Consider the following 20,074-nt stretch of genomic DNA (forward strand, 5'->3'; position numbering starts at 1 on the left):
AAATTAAAATACTGTATTATTCTGCATACTTCGTCATGTTGGCCTGTTGGCAAATGTAGATGTAAAAAAAAAAAAAAAACTGAAAATGATGTAATATTGCACTCTGTGCAAAATAAGAAAAATATTTTTACTTGGATTGTGTACAACATGTCAAATTGAAAAATGACAATTGTTTTTAAACTAAACAAGTAAGATATGTGCATCCTATCCTACTTAAAACAGACTTGGATTATGTTCTCCCAGCGCCTGCTATTTTGTAGAATGGCAGATATCCAATATTTAATTTTTAAGCCAATATTGGCCGATAATGATATTGTTCCTATTACATCTTCCATCTCTATTAAAAAACAGACCCAGGTTATGTAGAACATTAAATGTAGAATCCTCTATTAGTATGAGGAGGAGGTACGAATCAATGGATCCTCCACATGCTACTGAGGTCCATGACAGTGTAAAATAAATAGTATAAAAATAGCCAATATGTGTTGTTTGTTTTTTTTTTTTTCCTTATTACTGTGGGAGAATGCAATCATCCGATCTACCAAGCAACTACAAACAAAAGTGAATACCAACAGAAGAATAATGCAGGAGATATGGCACATTGTTTTTTGGGCACTACCCACATTTCGCTTTGTTTCTCATTCCACAGAAGAGCAATTCTTGCAAGATGTACCTTGTTTTAAAGGTGACTAATCAGGCTTTCCAACAATGTATAATACAACAGCTGGTATTATTAAAGCAGAGAAATAATCAACCAAACACAACTTTCCTTAATTTTTTGTTCATGAGATAAATTGTTACCAAATGAGAGAAAAAACTAACACCTGCAGCCTTATATACGTATATAGCAGGACCTTTTAAAAACAGATACAAATAAAATAATGCTATTTATTAAGATATGCACATTAGTCAATCTGTGTTTCTTTACAGTTTTCTAAGTCCATGGTCCTGGACGCCTACAGCGAGTATGTGAACAACTTCAGCAATGCAATGGCAGTTGTAAGAAAGACATGTGCCTCCAAACCTGGTTTCCTGGAGTTCCTCAAGGTTAGAAAAGCATGCTAACTAAAAAAAGCTTCCAGCTTTTTGTTTTTACCAATTATTAATTTAACTTGTTGGTCTTGTTCCACTGCCTGTTGATACTACAAGTGCTCACAGTGAATAAAGATAAAATAAAAAGATAAAAAGAAAAATAATTTCCAAACAAATCTGCTCTTTTTTTATCACTGCAATGTGGCGACCTGTTTTCTTGTGTGCAGAATCGTCAGGAGGCCAGCAGCGACCGAATGACTCTTTATGGCCTGATGATGAAACCTATTCAGAGATTCCCACAGTTCATTTTGCTCCTTCAGGTATTACACTCTCTTGTTTATGATCTCTTTTACTATTAAGTGTAAAATACAGATGGCAGTATAGTGTATATACTCACCAGCAGAGGGAGTAGTATACACAGAAATGAGGACACTTTGTTTTTCAGAGCTAACAGCAAGGGAGTTGCTCTGAAGGGACATGGTTTCCTCATTTCTTTCATCTCTGCTTTTCTTACCCTTGAGTTTTTTTTTCTATCTGTGTCTCTTGTCACAGACAATTTGGGTCACAGGATTTTTTTTTTCTGTTTCAAGTATACATGTGTATAACAACAGATCAGTAGTCACAAATACCAGTAAATATAGCCTAATACTGAGATTCATGATACCAAGAATGTTTAAATCCTCATTAATCATGAAGATGTGTGCTAAATGAACATAAAGGTTTGATGTGTAGAAGAACATGCTTCCATCAAATGTTGTGGAAACTCTGCAGATTCAGTGAGTTGTAGAGATGCTTTTAATTTCCTCTATTGAAGCTTGATTTCTCTCATCCACATCAGGACATGCTGAAGAACACACCAGTAGGTCATGCAGACCGTCTGCCCTTGCAGATGGCCCTGACTGAACTGGAAACGCTGGCTGAAAAGCTCAACGAAAAGAAGAGGGAAGCTGACCAGCGCTGTGAGATCCGCCATATTGCAAAGGCCATGAATGAACGCTACCTCAATAAGGTCTGCTCATTTCTGTTGGGTGCTGTGCTACGATTATGTAGAGCTTGAAACGTAATCATATAATGTTGTAGCCACTAATCATTTAAGTTCATTCTGCTCAGGCAACATGCAGTTTTTATTGGTGTCATTTCATCTTTTTACCATATGATTAGGAGTTTGTCTTTGTCCCTGTGTGGGCAGCCATCAGGAAGTTTCAGTTTCAGTTTCTGCAAAATTCTCTCCTCACTGAATGTTGTATTTTTAGAACAGGACAATATGTGCACCAAACACCAGCCATCCCCATGGTGTAATTATTTGTCTTTCTGCAACCACCTTCTCTGGCATCCATACACACAGATTTAAAGGATACCTTGCATGGAGCAGTAGGGTTATGTTCCTCATAGGCTTTAATTAGTCACAGCCACTAACTTATATACACTTATCCAAAATTAGCACAGCCACAGAAGCGTTATAGGAAACATATGGAAAATGAACCTGTAAAGCCCAGTGAAATATTACTTTTTCCTTTATTTTTATTAACACATCCTCATTCTTTTCTTAGCTTTTGTTAGCAGATTATTCAAGCAAACTTTATTCAGTGATTCAAATTTCCACTGACTTTTCATCCTTCTTCTTTAGCTTCTGAGTAATGGCAGCCGCTATCTGATCCGTTCAGATGACATGGTGGAGACGGTCTACAATGAGCGCGGGGAAATCATCAAAACCAAGGAGCGACGGCTCTTCCTTCTAAATGATGTACTCATGTGTGCCACACCCAACATCCGGTGAGACAGACCACAACCCAGACCTGTTGTTATTCTTTCCTTTCATTTGCACAATTGTTTTTCTGGAGTTTGTAATCTCTCTATGATCTTACTGCTTTAGAAAGTCATGGTTGTTTGAAAGTTTACATTTGTGTAGACCACTTTTTCAAGTGCAATCTGAACTGAAATGAAATGTGCAAATAATTAAGTAGACAGCTGGTAAACACTGCATGTAGCTGGTGTCCTGGCGATGGACTGACCACAATGAGTCTTGGACCAAATTTACTCACAGGGTTGCTTTTTAACCACAAGTGCCCAAGGATCCCATACCAAGGATTTTCAGCTACAGTCCCTGTAATTGTATCATGTTGGTCACCACATGCTCCCTCTGGAAAAAGTGCTTTGACATGTACAAAAAATGTGTTGTCTGACACAAGTTACATTCACCTTCTTTTATGTTTTAAACATGGCTATTGGGCATGAATGTTAATTTTCTTGCGTGTTTACCTCCTTTAAAATGTTCACAGCATCAATCAGAGCTGTTTCCTTACATGACTTTCCTCCTTCCTTTTTCTATGTCCAGATGTCAGGATGGCAGTGGGAGTGGTAGTGGAAACGCTCCAGTTGACCAGAAATTCCTTTTAAAGTGGAGTGTGCCCTTGAGCTTTGTGGAGGTGCTAGAGTTTGGATCCAGTGAGGACATGGCTGACAGTGGCCGCTACCCAGCACCTCATTCTGGGGAGAAAGTGGTGATCAATGCTAAGCCAAGTATGACACACAACGTCATTTTCAGTTATTCTGATTTAGACTGTGTGAACTGGTAAACTCTTAAAAAAAACACACACATACACAATTTTACAATAAGCAGACTTATTGGAAAAAAAGTAAATTCAGACAAGAATTTTTCTCTCTCCTGCACAGACCTTCCAGTCACTGTATTTTTTCCCTCTGCAGTCCTTGCATCTGCTGGCTGCTGAGTTCAGTGATTTCAGTTTTTCCACTGGGTTCTCCCCGTCACACACAGCTGCTCAGCCACTTTAAAAGACACAGATCAGACAAACATGAGAGGAGAGAGAATGTATGATTTTGTGGTCACAGCACTGCAGTTTTTATTCTAGGATTTGTTTTGTGTGTTCATGTGTTTCTGTCAAAGCAATCTGGCGTATTGCTGAGTTGCTTTGATAATGTATCACACCTGGTCTGTCATAGGTTATGAGTATTTAAGCAGAGGTCAGAGGCTCACACTTTAAGTTGCCCATGGCAACAGGCTGGACTTGCTACTACTAACTTACATAGCGTTGTCTGTGGCTCACATATACTATTAAACGGTTCCCAATATTCAGGCTTTTTCTGCAAGGTGTCGTCTCCATCTTTAAATAAATCCTGCAGTGTTTCTATGTGTTGCAACAGGCAGCTGAATATCAGTTTGATGACTAAAAGCTTGTTAAGTTATAGTCAGGGGTGAGCTCCCACTTGTTCCTATCTCCCAGTGCTGTAATATATTTACTTTCATACTTTGTTTTCAAGCCATCTTCATGTTTTATCTCTCTTTTAATTCAGTTTGCTGTGCTCTTAATGCATCATTTCATGTCAGGTCAACTGCATCACTTTGCCTTTACTTCACCGAGCCAAATCATCAGACCCACTGTTAGATCAGTGTGTGTTAACAGATGGCACAAACAGGCCTCAGTAACATCTGGTCTGACTGTAGAGTTTTCTTAAGGCTGCAGCTGATAAACAGGTTCAGAACCTCATCTTAAACCTGCTGTGGTGAAACAAGTGTGTATCTCCCCAAAGGCCTGTGGAACGGCATATGGGTCTTAATGTAACATGGTATTCTGCAGATTGTAGTTAATTAAATTAGATGCTGTAGAAGTTATTTTTTAGATTATATGTGTCGCCACATTGCTTCAAAAAGATCTATCTCATTCTTTGTCGGGGTTTAATGCCCATGAGCAAGTCAACAATAACATAATGATCTTCCCTCTGTTTTTTTTATTCAAATCAGCTTTAATATTTGTGTATATTTGCGAATGTGTGTATTGCAAATTTGTGTTATCCAGGAACTTTTAACAAGTGGAAAGAATAGTTTCTCAGTCGTCTGTCTTCAGCCAAAAGCAGCTCAGGGATCGGCCAGCTAGAAGGCACTGAGAAGGCTCTCCAGCATATGATGTAATCTCTTTGTTGCTCTGTTTAGTTCCTCTCTATGCTGCATAGCAATAAGACCACCATGCAGACTGGTCATTTCAAGTTATGTCTTCCTGCTGCTTTCACAGTCAGTATTTAATTTGTAGAGATATTATTTGTTTTTTTTTTAAAAAGTGTGTAATGGCTGGGATGACTGGTCTGACTCTGAAGATGCTCCCAGGACTGCTTTGTTAGAAAACTCTCAGCATTTGGTTCTCGCACAAAGAGCTTTTCAGAAAGCTGGATTCCAGTAAAAATAGGTTACAGAGAGCTGGTCTAGTATGTGGGAATGGTCACTTTAGTGATAATGGGATTGCACTCATCACTATGCTTAGATGTTACTGCAAGTAATAAACAGCTAAAGATGGTATAAAGTTTTGCAACTATAGATTTATATTTCCTATATCAGATTTACTTTTATTTAAGCTCAAAGGAGGAGTTCTAGTGCACCACAGAGCCTCATCAGACACAATTCATTGGACTTTTTAATACCAAATAAATAATTTAGATGGACACTAATGCCTGATAGGGTTAAGCTTACATTGTCCATTCAAACCATAATCAATATCCTGCTCTTAATATATCTAACACAGATGTTTATCCAGTTTAACATTCCAGACCTGCATTATTGTTAATGGTGAAAGATCAAACTGTGCCACTTGGAAAACTATTTGATCCATTTCCATAAATATAATATAACAGAAGGTCAAAGACCATTAAAACATCAATATTACCCAAAACCTGTGCAGCAGGAACCTTGCATTTGTACTCTTGTGTGTAAAAATGTAAAATATCTGAACAGGTTTTTTTTTTTTTTTAGAAAATTCAAGAAGAATCTCAGAAACTTCCTACAAATGCAGCATTTGGAAATGTACAAATGAGGATAAAGATTTTCCTGAGTGCTAAGTGAGCTAGACCTTTAGTACAGAACTGGACTGGGTTGCCATGGAGGGAGACACCGGCCAGACTTTGTGATAATTACTGAAAACAATGATGAGAGGAAAACAGAAGCAAAGGGGAAAGAGAAAAGGCATTTTAGTGCCAAAAACTGTTGTTTAACTCTCTGTTCAGTGATGTACACTCTTAACAGTTATCTTCTTCTGCAGCCAGAACTGACCTTTTAAAAAATTGTTCTTGTTAAATGAGCTGTTTAAACAAATGACCTAAATCATTTGTCAGTTAGCAACGGTCGCTAGTTGACATGCGTTTCTCCCGTTGTCTCAGTGAGCTGCTTTAAACGGTTAAACTAAATACATAAAGTTCCTGTTATTGAGGAATATTTTAAAAGTAACTTTAGATAAATGCAAAATATTCATTTGAACAGAATTTAATGTCAACAAAAAAGTATATTCACTATATATTCAGTGTACAAACATTTTCTCTCTGGTCTGTTGTTCTTCCCATGGCAGTAGTAGCAGTTTGTGATGCATGCTGATATCTGTTTTGTGGACATGGGCAATTTCTAATCCCGGTCAAGTAGCAGTTTCACCTGACTGACCTTGCAGTGTGTTGTATCGTTACTTTAGAGCCAACCTTCATGAAATGATTATTGTTCATTCACCTGGCTGCATTTCTTCTACTTCAAGCAGTTTGTGGTTTGGTCCCCTGTGGATGTGTGCAGACTTGAGAGGAATATACAATTTTATAACCCAGGACTGCACAATTTTGAAGTTTAGTCAGACAGTTTGTCACCTCCTTTAACTTGGTGCAAAAAACATGAATGTTTTTGGTCAAAACTTATTGAATTTATCACTTTTGTACAGCAAGGAACAAGTAAAAATATAAACATCTTATGTTTTTGATTTATAAAAAATGAAAACATGCTTTTAAACTTAGTAAATGTATTTACTAATTTATTACTTTTTATGTGAGAGAGCACACGATATTTTATGTTTGTGAGATGCACAAATCAAGCTGCTGTTTTCTTTTAGTATATATTTACAACACATGAATTCCTCTCAGCACATCCCTTAGGAACAATATTTAGAGGATAAGTGTTAAAAAAAAGAGAGCAGTGGCTACTTGGGAGCAGATAGTTAAAGGAAAGGGGAAAAAAGAGGATTATATATGGTAACATGCAAACCAAACTGGCCTCTGAAAGCTAACAGTGGATATTAGCATTTTTGTGGACAAGGAAGGGCATGGATGAAAGTCACTGACAAGTTTGCAGAGCTGTCACTGTTGCCTGTGGGAAACCAACGGATTCCCCTTTATTGATCTTTGTCTCATTACTAACTGCTGCTCTCATCAGACTGACCTTGCTCATTGTTGGTTCTGAGAATTGTCGACAGCTCAGACTTTAAGATGCCAGCCAAATTAGCTTTTACACTGGATTTGTAAGTTGAAAATTGGGTCAAATTATCGTTAAGTCTTGAATCTTCTAACACTTTTATTTGAATTTATGAGGGTGTATAATATGGGAATGACTTTAAAAAGAGATATATTTCTGTGTAGACAAGCTGTACATGGGCCCTGGTCAGCTGTACCAAGATCTGCAGAATCTAATCCATGATCTGAGTTTGGTCAACCAGATCTCCGCTATGATCAGCAGCCTCAAAGGGAACTACCAGGTATTGTATAACTACACTTAACATTAACTCTAAGTTAAAGTCACATCAGTGGTTACACTCTTTGTTTACCCCTAAATTGTGTTAATTCATTAGTTTCTGATGTCATCATAAAATATTAAGGTTATTGTTTATTCTGTGTAAATTAATCCTCTTTAGGAGCTGCATTACACTTATTATGTTAATCCTCAGATGCTCACAAGGACTGGACTGTTATGTAGGGTCATATTATTCAAGCTGAGGAATGTTCCATCGCAAGCAATTTGTCTTGAGGAGACTGGGAGTCTCTTAGGTCCTGATTTGCACTGTTCAAGCCTGTCAAATTATGTGTTCACACAAGACGGCCTGTGCTAGTGAAATGGAGAGTTCCTTCGCAGAGTGCAGCATGCTTAAGTTAGGCTGTGTTTATGCTGTGGTGGTGGGTCTGTCAAAAGCAGAATGGCAGGCATAAAAATGGAGAAACTCTCTGAGACGTATGTCTTAGTAGATTGAGGGAGAGATAGATTGATGCAGAGGACAAGGGAAAATAACAAAGAGGCAGCACTTATACAGTACCAAGAACAAACTAAATGATACACATAGTTCTGCAATGAGAATCCTGTGCAGAGGATGGGCCAATCCTTTGTCATTTAAACTCATCCACTGACAGTTATGGGACAATCTGACTTGGGCTTGTTGTTTTTTTTTTGTTGATTCAACACCTTGATGCATTTTGTAGATGCAGTTTTTGTTCATTAAATAAACAGAGAATGTAAAATGTAATGAAATAAATACAATTTATAGCCCAAGATACATTTAATCAGCACAATACTAACCAAAATGTGAACATGCCTACTTAAAATAGAAAATATACATGCATATATGACAGGACTGGTGGCACTTGGTGACAGCTGTTTCTGTTTTTGTGTCACTCAATATAGATGACAGTGTGCACAGCAGATTCTCTGAAGACCTAGCTTAAATTTTTATCTGAACACGTTTAGTTAGGCGTTGATATTCTTTGTCCTTTGCTTCTGTCCTTCTCTTACTCCTCCTCTCAGTTCTTCTCCTTAATATCACAGCTCTTATGGCTTTTGTTTTTCTTTCCTGCAATATTGTTTTCTACAGAATGTAAATCCTACTGTAGCACAGGACTGGGTATCAGGTCTCCAGAGGCTGATACTGAAAAAGGAAGAGGAGATTAGGGCAGCTGACCGGTGCAGGATCCAACTCCAGCTGCCTGGCAAACAGGACAAGTATGTTTTTTTGTTTTTTGTTTTTGTTTTTTCTCCCCCATCTTTTACTTGCTTTGGCCCCTCATGCTTAAAACATATAACAGCACTGTCCTGTCTCAGGCTTTAACCCCCAAAATGTTGTTTATCCTGGAATTGTCTTTATCCCCTTTTAACCTGCTTACCCCTATGTATCCTCCCAGCCTTCCTGTATGCATTTGGCTTGATGAGATGGCATTAGAGCACATTTGGATATTTAAAGTTTCTCCACCAGCTCTAATCAGAGGCATTAATCACAAGAGAGAAAAAACACATCAGTGTTTACAACCAGTCGACCCAGCTGCTGTTGAACACAAATACCCATGTTACACATTAACACACTCTGTTATGGTCTGCACATGGTCCCCCAAGGGTGCATCTTGTTTTTGCTCTTCCACATTCTCCATGACTATAAAGGTATTTTGCTTCTGTCTCTGTATGTCTCAGCCTTTCTCCATTACTCATCTCTACTGCATTTAACTGCAGAGATTATCCAAGGTTATGTTTGGAAACACAGCTGTGCTTTCCTCATTTCTTGGTTGATCTCTCCGTGGCAAAGCACAACACTTCTCACCACCAGTCAGTTATAACAGTGGTGCATTTCACACAAACAGCAGACCACAACAGCCACGCGTATAATGACTACACAAGGTCTACACAAGCTGTCTATAGAAGCAATGATTGACATTGACTTGTGTCGCTCTCTATCTCCTCAGTCTGTATTGACCAGTCAGGCTCGTTCGACTTTGCATTTCAGCTTAGATAAAGGGCTTTTTTTATCTGATGGTATCAGGTGTTTAAGTGTGAACTATGCTAATCAGTGACCAGCACTATAAAATTTTATCTATAATACTATATGCTGAGTTTTTTGACTATAAAATATTCATTTAAAAGTCCAAGCACCAAATGGCTCCAATAGACTGAAATCATTGTTGAGTTTGCAGCATTTGAGGCATTAATTCTGCTCATAGTGTTGCTGTTGGGCGGTAGAAAGTACATTTAAGAAAACACTGTGAAATGCTTAGCTTTGACATTAGTGTGTCCCAATAACCACAATCTTTTATTTTCTCATTAATGTGTTTGTTTTTCTTCTCTTTTGGCAGGATGGGTAAACCCACATACTTCAGTGCGGTCTTCAATACTCTTAGCCCAGCCATCAAACAGTCTTGGATCAGTAACTTGCAGATGGCTAAACTGGCTCTAGGTACAGTTTACTCCCTGGCTGCACATTATCAAGCCTCTGATCCACATTTGTTTCCCATTTTGTTTGCATACATTTATGAAGTATGATTTTTTTTTCTCCCCCATATTTATATACATATTTATATAAACTTCACTGTTATGTTTTAGAGGAGGACAACCTGCAAGGCTGGTTCTTTGCAGAAGATAATGGAAATCAGATCAAAAAGCAGAAACACCCTCTTCTGCTTCGACAAATGCCTGTTGTTATGTCAAAACTACAGGAGTTCAAGGTGAGACTATTTCCTTATTTATAACTATTTTCAAATGAGTGCACTAGCCAGGTAGATAGTAGGCGGCTCTGATTATTCCAACTCCAGTTTGCACACAAAGATCAAGCCAGGCAAGTTGTTCTACTGTTTTAGTCAACAAAATGTTATAAAATCTTTTTTCTGTAAAAGGACATATTGTGAGGTTTTTTTTTCAGGAGGTGTTTCTTTCGTACATAGTTTCAGAGTAGTGAATATTTACAGTAGTATCAGAGCTATGTTGAGTTGCTGCTAATGGGAAATTAATCTTTTTCTCTTCAGCTGTTTCAGGGTGAAATTTCTCCAGCTGTGAACATGTGGGATGCTTTTAGATTTTGGAAACTGATGGAAATATAGTCATATTAAACATTAAATGAGCTTTATTAACCCTGTAGGTACTGCATCGCCTTTCTCAGTGGTGCTCTGGGAAAACACTTGAAATGTGCATGCATGATCCAACTTATCACTTTTAGCTTTATCTTTTAGCAATACATTGTAATGCATTGGCATTCATTCATGGGCTAGTTAGTGTAGCTCAGTTGGCTAAAGAATAGTGCTAAAGAGACTTTGATGGAGATAGATCACTCAGTATTTCTTCAGCTTCAGTCTAAACATCTATTCCAAACCACTGATTTTATGGGTAACTAAACTTTTCCTACTTTGGCTGCTTTCCATCAAAACATTTAAAACTGAACTGATGGGCTATTATTGTAAGGTAGGTAGAGGAAATACACTCTGCTAATCACAGACCCTGTGAAGCTTGATTTACACTTCTGCTCAGCTGAAAAAACACTTGAACAGAGCAAGTTGAGCTTGACTTATCTTAGCATTTATGGAGTGGAACAACCAGTCTGTCTGCAACACATTTGTGGAATAGAGTCAAGTTGCACAACATACATGTTTGACCAGTACTGAGTCAGACTGAGAGTGAAAAAGAGACAGTGCACATTGGCTGGTTAGCTCAGTTGGTTAGAGTGTGGTGCTGATAATGCCATGGTCATGGGTTTGATCCACATATGGGCTGAAGGCTTTTGAGATTCTAAATTTTGCACTCATCATTTTCTTTTGGTCAAACTGTATTGAATTTGATTTGAGTCCATTTACACTATTCGTTGTCTTTCATTAATACTCTTTGCTTCAAGAGGCCTCAGCTTAGTAGAGGAAATATAAGTCTAACAATATGTTTATTTACTGTGATTTCTTTTGTGATGATCAAATGCATGTACATATCTGACCTTATTCTTAATCACCCTCTCTTATATTTTACTCTTATATGGCAGGTGGAATGTGCTGTTCACAATCCAGAACCCCACATCAACACAGAGAGCACAGCGGACACTCCTGCCATGGGCCACGGATGTGTCTGGGTAAGACATGTACCTGTATGTTACAAATAACAAGTAATATGGTGGCCCACATTTTTAAAAGTAACTAAGTAAGATTTTATGTTAAGGTTTTCTATGTATTTGTTACTTGCAAGCACAAGAACTAAATGTGTAATTTTACAGGAGTACTGTTGTGGGCCTAACATATGCATGCAAATCTTTTTGCTTAAGATTATTTAAGTGTGTTTAAATTACTTTTGCAGCTCTTACTTAAGGAAGAGAGATGGCTTTCAGTGTAATGCATTAGGGTTAATTTTTCGCTGCCTATTTAAAAGCAGTTTAATATCATTTGAGAAAGCCATTCAATGTGTGAGAAAATCACAACTGATACTGCATATTATTATTTTCATTTGTGTGTCTTTTTGACAGCTGCTCCGTAAGAACTGTGATAATTAATTCCTACATTAATAATCACGCTTATTAAATAAAAACATGGATTTCATTATTCTTGTTCAGGTTGCAAGTTGCACCAACCAGATGGGTCAGATAGCTATAGTAGCTATGCAGAACTCCAGCCCTAAAGTGACAGAGTGTTTCAATGTGGAGTCTCGGATCCTCTGCATGACTTACGTTCCAACAGAGCAACTTCAGGAGAATGGCGAAAAACTTCCAGAGAACAACCACGTTCCCCTGTCGAAGGCCAATGATACTCCCAGTGTCTGTTTAGGCATGGAGGAGGGCAGGTACAGACATAACTTCACAAATGGTAACTAACCAGTAGTTGTAGGAAAACTAAAGAAACAAGTCAAATTCTATAAAGCAGCATCAGAAAAACAGTACTTACAAAATTCGTCATATTTTAATTATTGGTCACATTTCTCATCACTTAAAAATATGTTTGAATAAACTAATATTAATTTAGTCTGAACTGGTGTAACGTCTCACAAAAATAACAATGTCAGTTTTTTTTCTACTATTTTTTCTTCCAAAATATTTAATGATAGCAAAGTGTTTACCAAGCTTTGTATTAATTTATCTTTTATCTTGTTAAGCATCATTGTGTACAAGAGCAGTCAGCGGTCCAAGAAAGTGCGTCTGCAGCATTTCTTCACCCCAGAAAAGTCCACTGTCACCAGCCTGGTCTATAAGAAGCACTGTCTGTATGCCGGCCTGGTCAGCGGCTCTGTGGCAATTTATTCCAGATCACAAGGTGTGTGCTTTGAATGTGTGAATACTCTTTGAATTCTTTGAATTCTTCCTTTATAAAGTTTGTTGATGCACTTAAGTAACTATAATGAGGCCAATTACAAGGTTAAAATAATTTATTGTATGAAACTAAAAGGCATTCATTGAAGTAAATGGATTTTCTTTAGGTAGAGGCTAACAACATTTGCTTAAATATTTAGTTTCTGACCTAAACATTTGTGGGGTGTTTGTATGAATGAAAGTTCTTCCTTTGTCACCTTGTTTTTAGACATTCCACACAGTTGATTTCCTCTCATTTAAACTATTAGAAGAAAACATTTTATGCCAAAAGGTTTGGTGCTAAATTGACACAGCTAAGTATTTGTTATTAAATCCAAGGTGTGGCCACAGGTGTGTTAGTCAGAGCCTCAGTGTGAAGCTTGAGGGTCAAGGGTCTCGTCTGCTGTGTGTTTAGTCTCTGTTTCCATTTACACTGTTGTCTGGGAGAAGCCAATTTGTTAACTGTGACCTATTTAATGTCTTTGCTCCTGAGCAAAGACACAACACACTGGGCGCAACTCTTCCCACAGTTTTTAAATTCCCAGTTTGGTTTGGTTTGTGCAAACAGCAGTGTCTGAGCCCTTTCCCCATTCTGTATCCATATCTCTTTGCTATTATAACAGTAATTATATTAATATCATTGTTTTTGGTGATGCCATTGTTGTTATTCTGCTTATTTCCCTTATGTAACTCAAATTAGTTTCCAGTTCTTGATTTTGCTAAGTTGTTTTGTTAGGTTTGTGTGCATTAGAGAGAAACAGAGAAAAAGAATAAAAATGATGGCCTGAGGACAGAAAAACATAAGGAAAACCCATCCTGCTCCTTCCTCTATTCAGAAAGAAAACACTGAGTGTTTGCAGTTGTTGTGGAAAGTTTTTGGACAGCCTATTACACCTTATGGTGGTGGATATATCAGTTCATTGTTCTCACATCAGTCAATAGACAGTTGCACAGTCTTACTGTAACTGTTTAATTATTGCTTATTATCATTTATCACTTATTGTCAAAAGAATTCCCACATAGCTTTCTTGCACTGGACATTTTTCATTTGAAATATATGATTTTCTTCCCATCATCAAGTCTGTTACCATCTCTTTAACCTCAAGCTTAATGCTGAAACGATGACTCATCCTGCAAACATTGGTGGGGAAACTGTTCCCGGCATTCATGTTGCCATGCTGCTTGGGTGCTTTGTCACACTGCCTGTACTTGATTTGAATTTTAAGTGGAACCACAGGTTACCAGAAGAAATTATAAGCTTATCATTTTTTTATATCAGCTGATCAAATGACATCCTCAAAAGGAAGAGTGATGTGATATCAAAAACATGAACAGACAGGAAGGATGCTTTGAATTTAATGCCTACGGTGCTGAGTTAATAAAGCTGCATGAGAAATGCTTTGCTGTTGTTGATGCGGTGTGTCTGAAGCTAGCAGCCTAGTTCTGCCATGCTTGCTATTCTCTAAATGAATGACTGGGGGAGAAATTGAGAAAGAGGAGTCAGTGACTCAGCTGAGGTTGCACGTCACAACCAGACAATCAGTATATAAACTTTGTTCTATTCAACCATCTTGTATCGTCTATTTTTTCCTGTAGTAGCATGCATTGGATGTCACCTTTAAAACATGAGAACTATGATTATTGTGTTGAGTCAGCATTTGGTAATATTTTTTGTGTGCAGGCATGCATACGCAGTTAAAGCTGATGGTTTAAAAGGGACAATTATCATTTTTTTCTGTGCTTGAAAAGCAAATATTTAGGCATCTGAAGTTGCGGCCGACTCAGAAATCCCTCAGTAACACAACTGTGGCACTTTTTAAACAATCCTGTTAGGTTTAATGGATACTTCTCTCAGAAAAGTTGCATCCATCTTCATCTCCACAAAACTTCAGTTGAAATTATGCTGTATTTGCTGTACCTGGGGTGGGAAGTTGAAATTCTTTTGCTTTTTGTTTAGCTATTGAAAGCTAATTCTCATCAGCTCTTAACATAATTCACTCAATAAATTAATACTTTATGCTAATATTGCTCTATTGGGTCCTTGCTAATGTGTTATATGCCGACTAGGAAATCTGACGTGTTCAGTTAGACCTTGTTCAGTCTTTCCAGTCAGAAGTTGGATATTCTGATTTCCCATGAATCATTGAATGTGTCTTCTGTTGTTCTGCTATTACTAAAAAAAACATTTATTAGCTTCAGTAAAAAGTTTCCCATATAAGCCTGTTGGCTGGGCTTCATGTAGTGGTATCTTAACCACCTGGCATTTAACTAATGATATGCGGTGACTGTCTGTGGTTGCAGATGAAGGAAATGTAAGTATTAGAGAAATATTTTGCAGGCAATTTTATTCTTAGTCTTGTTTAGGGTGGTCTTCAGAGTTTAGTTTACTGTGTTAGTGAGAGCTCTCAGGCTATTTAGGCTACTGTGTGCTCTGCTATATGATAATAAGAATGTGTTTAGAGGGATACTGAGTACGACTGACTTCACAAGAGTCAGACCCTGGTGAGCAGAAGGGTGGGAGTTCAGTAACTGGGTGACTTTACTCCCTAAAACCGGTCATTGTGAAAAGAAATATAAATTTGTGATGGATACAGGAGCTGTTGTGCTGTGTTTCTGTGGTATTTTGACCAAAGCATGTCTCAGAAATTTCATGAAGACCACAGGATATTGTGTCAACTTGAGAAATAAAGGGCATAACGTCTGCTCTAAGAAGTGAGAGATGTGGGCCGACACACTTCAGCAGAGAGGACTTACATAAGCCTTCAGGTTGGCACTCCTGTCTTTTTTCACTACTACTTTTTCCTTTTTCCTTCTTTTTTTTGTACATTCACCTATGCAGTGTCATTATTACAATAATATATACAGGGCATTTCTGGAATGTGAATCCCATTTTGCTCCTTCAGTTGGAGATTGCTTCCCCAGTGATTACTGTACCTCTGAAAAAACATCCTTCACTGTGTGGCACCTCTCTGCTCAATAGCTGCCTTTGTGCCTTCCATTAAACAAACATTATTGGTGAGGCCTCATTCACTTCCTGGCCTAGATTAGCTAAGAGGGGATGTGGTATCTGGATGAAATGAACTTTGTTGTCAGCACTAGGCCTGTGTAGTAGTGGACATTCTACATTAAATGTGTGAAGTTGATTTCTTCTCTTTAAAATGATCCATCTCAGCTTATTAATTGAACCATTTCCTTTTATGTGCATTAAATGAATTAAATACTAAACTTGTTCTGTCATGGGTTTCCTTTCATTTTACGACCACAGTAAGTGAATTTTCTGACTAAATGAAATGGTTTCAAGTGAAGTGTTGATATTTATAAAGATACTGCAGGGGGTGTTTTATAGCAGTCGAGCTGGCGCTGTGTCCAGGCACATGTAGAACGAGTGTGTAGGAGGTGTGTGTGGGATACATCTCAGCTCTGACTAATGCTTCACAGCCCATCTATATTCATAGTGAAGGCTGTAGAAACCATCAATGGCCACTCATCAAGCATTAGCAGAGTTATAAATGCAGATGACCTTTACAGATGACATTTATAAAGATGGATTGAGTGTTTCTGTATTGTTTATGTGCTGTGCAAAATTTTTTTTTCAAGCCATTTAATAAAAACCAGGTTTGTGCTGCAAAGGAAAATGCAGCAACGCTGACAGAAACATTTGCTTTAGCTGTTTGATGTTTTTTTAGCTGTACTTTCATTGAAATTCTGATCCTAAACTGCATTTTCCTTTTTTTCCATGTGTGTGAAATGAATCATATAATGTTGCTTTGAATGAACAGTTTTGTGTTTGCTTTCTAGATGGTTTGTGGAACTGTGACAAGCCAAAGTTACTGAAACTGGGAGTCCTGCCGGTCAAGGCTATGCTGGCTGTGCAGGAACACCTCTGGGTTTCATCAGGTGGACAAGTTTTCATCATCAGCACCCACACACATGGTGTAGAGGTATGTAACACAGATCAAGCCTTACATTCCATTTTTACATCACAGACGGGTCGTTCAGAGGAGAAATTTTGTGTGGAGTAAATAACCCTTGGTGCATCTCTTTTTATCTGTGTACCTGCCCCAATCTTGTTATATAAATCACTGAGTGAAAGAGCAGTAAGGACTAGAGTCAGGTCAGACGTATGGTTCAATAATCAAGGGTTATGTGGATTATATTTTAAAATGGTAAAGTGACACATTTCACAAGGAAACTGAGACTGAGAACTCAAAGAATATCACAGTATCTTTTCAGCATTTACTGTCCATGTAAATGGATTTCTTGAGACTGGCATAACATGTGGTCACAAGTGGCTTAAGCTGCTTCATTTTCTCTGTCAAATCTTGGAATATGGTTTTCCATGTGTGCCCTAGCCTGATTTGGGGAATGGGAGCACCTGCCATTGGTCCAGGAATAGTAATGCTCACGCTCATAATCAGTTTAGCCTCATTAAGCTCATTATGTCGGACCACCTGCCTGTTCGCTCTCTTTTCCTCACTGAGGATTTACAGTTGGTCCAGAGTGGTGATTAAAAGTCAGACGGAGAGGAAGGAGTGGTAAGCTGGAAGAAAAGAATACGGAATATTCATAAAGTATGTGGCTGATAGGATATAAGTTATGATAGTTGGAATGGTTGAAAAAACAAAAATGTAGGACATTTGTCTTCCCAACACTTCCAGCTCAAAAAATTATTTTAAATCAAAACTTATGAATGGCTTCTCTGTAGCCAAAAATGATTCCACCCACATGCTACCTATTGTAAATCTCTGTGAGCAAAAATTCAAAATTTGCTAATATTTTACAAAATTAGTTTCCAAGTTTATAAATAAGAGGAAGCTGAGAGTTAATAAAGTAGTGTTTAACCTCATCTACCATTGGGTTTGTTCTAAATGGCTGCTTCATAAATGGCTTTTGTGCTTTGGGAAAAATAAAGATTGCTTCACATAAATAGTAAATGGTCTGTATTTATATAGCGCTTTTACCTAAAGTGCTTTACATTATACATCACATTCACCCATTCACACACACATTCACACACTGATGGTGGAAGCTGCCATGCAAGGCGCTCAACTACAACCCATCAGGAGCAATTTGGGGCTCGGTGTCTTGCTCAGGGATGCCTCAACATGAGCTCAACAGGCTCAGGCTACAAGATGACCACTCTACCCACTGAGCCACGCCACCCCGACACACTATGTGCCTGTTTTGACCTTTTATTTAGCTCATAAAGCATAATCAAGATGTCCAGACATAACAAGCACTAACAATGCAAGGACAGCTACAGTCTTAACAGACTGAGACCGTTTCTGTGGGCTGTGTGGCATTTATCTCTAGTTTTCAGCCACACACAGGCAACACGTGTAAAAGACGTACTGTAAACACTTAACGGTTTTCACCGTTAAACACAGTATCACTCAATAATACTTTCTAGTTGTTTGTTTTCAGTGTCCAGATTTAGCTTTTAATGCCATCTAATTAAAGTGAAATAGATGTAATGCAGCAGTGTGGATGATGTGGCTTGTTTACTTCATGTCTAGTGAGTGTAATATATGGTAAAGAACATGCTCATTATGATCAATTTAAAAATGCCTACTAATTCAAAATGAATGGGTAAGTGTGTCCTACCTTTTCTCTGGTACTGATTACCCTACACTCACAGTTGGAAACTTTCAGTCTAACTAGCCCTGGAAAAAGTCAGTTAACGTTGTTATTTTAACTTAGTAATATTGAAATGCATCTCTGTTAAAGATAGAATGGCTTCAGAGGTAGATATTCACCCCCAGCCTTTGATTTGATGTGACTGTCTTGCATCTAGAGGCAGCTAGAGGCCCACCAGGAGGAGGGAATGGTGGTGTCTCATATGGTGGTGGCTGGGGTGGGCATCTGGATCGCATTCAGCTCTGGTTCCACACTGCGCCTCTTCCACACTGAGACCTTGGAGCACCTGCAGGACATAAACATTGCCACACCTGTTAACAATATACTACCTGGTAAGACTGAAAGCCGGTTAACATAAGACATTAGTATGCTAGGCTTGTGTAGTGAAAGTTATGACAATACCTTGGGACTTAGACTTTTCATGTTTAGTAGTTTGTTAAAGAAATTATTCGTTATATAACTTTACAAATTACATAAATGTATGATTCTTCAACAAAAGAATTGCTTATTTTATCTGTAATTTCTAAGTTTTTCTGCTTCTGCATTCCATCTTTAACATATTCTTACATTATTTACAAATAAAATTGGGTTAGGTCTTCTAATTTAGTCTAGAAATAGCCACAATGGCAGCTAGTTTAAGATAAAAACTAGAAGGGCACCTTTCAACAGTGTCAGTGCCAGATTTGCTCTTTAAAATATATTGATCTGGATTTTCATCAACATTTAATGGCTTCTTTCTTTTGGCCAGAGCCCACTTCTTCACCAAGGTGAGGACAGACTGGCAGGACACTGCATAACACTGATCAAACACCTCTGCCTTGATTATAGATGAATATATAGTAGTTATTTCATTTAATCAAGGTTAAGGTTATAATTCTGTAAGCGCTTGCCCACAGGAGGCCCACATGGTGGTAATCCTGCATCTGCTGATTAAGTTCCTGCTGATGTTTGTTTCTCTGTTGCAGATGATTCTAAACTAAAAACCTCCTTTAGTTTGTAAATGGTTTATACTACACACTCATTTACAACATTGTATAAGTTGTATTATTATTAAGTTTTTGTTGAATTCTTTATCTTAATATAAAATGGAATAATGAACCCATTACACTCTGTCTTTAGACTGATATCCCGGTCTGGAACCAGGCAAGGAATTCCTTCTTCTGTCCAGTCTTTGAGGTTTCAAAGTTCATTCTCTTTTGTTCTGCTGAATTACCACCTTTACCTCTTACTACGTCTCTGTTTGCCTCCCCTGCCCTCCACTGTCACTCAGTAATATGATCTCCATTCCTTACAGAGACCGAAGCACTTAACAGAGTGTCAAACTGTCTCAGCAAAGCAAAGCTGGCCTTTCTTTTGATTTCTGATCTTGTGACCATCTAGTCAAAGTAAATTGCAGCCCTTCATCTGTGGTATGTGATACGGGTTACATCATTTCCAAAGGGCTGCCTCACACAGTGTCCATCGGGGATTAGCTGACATCACTAATAACATATTCCTGTTAGGTTTTGTTATGACAAGTTTCTCAAGTTTTTTTCATTCAAAAGTTTCTGAGCCTAAACCATGAACGAGAAACCTCTTATTTTGTCTTTGTT

At 38.0% G+C, this 20,074-nt stretch overlaps 1 protein-coding gene across 3 annotated transcripts in view; it reads left to right on the forward strand.

Annotated features, from left to right (window-relative positions):
- The window catches only part of arhgef10 (Rho guanine nucleotide exchange factor (GEF) 10), a 44,899-nt gene that overhangs the window by 16,903 nt on the left and 7,922 nt on the right, over positions 1–20,074 (forward strand). For 2 of the 3 annotated variants that reach the window (XM_041972143.1, XM_041972144.1), the window contains 14 exons: positions 931–1,047; positions 1,260–1,352; positions 1,871–2,041; positions 2,660–2,805; positions 3,368–3,552; positions 7,426–7,541; positions 8,646–8,773; positions 9,892–9,992; positions 10,139–10,260; positions 11,556–11,642; positions 12,117–12,343; positions 12,653–12,810; positions 16,644–16,786; positions 18,640–18,814. In XM_041972143.1, the coding sequence (XP_041828077.1) occupies positions 931–1,047; positions 1,260–1,352; positions 1,871–2,041; positions 2,660–2,805; positions 3,368–3,552; positions 7,426–7,541; positions 8,646–8,773; positions 9,892–9,992; positions 10,139–10,260; positions 11,556–11,642; positions 12,117–12,343; positions 12,653–12,810; positions 16,644–16,786; positions 18,640–18,814 (1,969 nt within the window). The remainder of the gene's footprint in view (positions 1–930; positions 1,048–1,259; positions 1,353–1,870; positions 2,042–2,659; positions 2,806–3,367; positions 3,553–7,425; positions 7,542–8,645; positions 8,774–9,891; positions 9,993–10,138; positions 10,261–11,555; positions 11,643–12,116; positions 12,344–12,652; positions 12,811–16,643; positions 16,787–18,639; positions 18,815–20,074) is intronic. The other variant, XR_006008717.1, reaches the window with a different exon arrangement.

This window comes from Melanotaenia boesemani, chromosome 20, assembly GCF_017639745.1.
Source record: "Melanotaenia boesemani isolate fMelBoe1 chromosome 20, fMelBoe1.pri, whole genome shotgun sequence".
Classification (NCBI taxonomy): Eukaryota; Metazoa; Chordata; class Actinopteri; order Atheriniformes; family Melanotaeniidae; genus Melanotaenia; species Melanotaenia boesemani.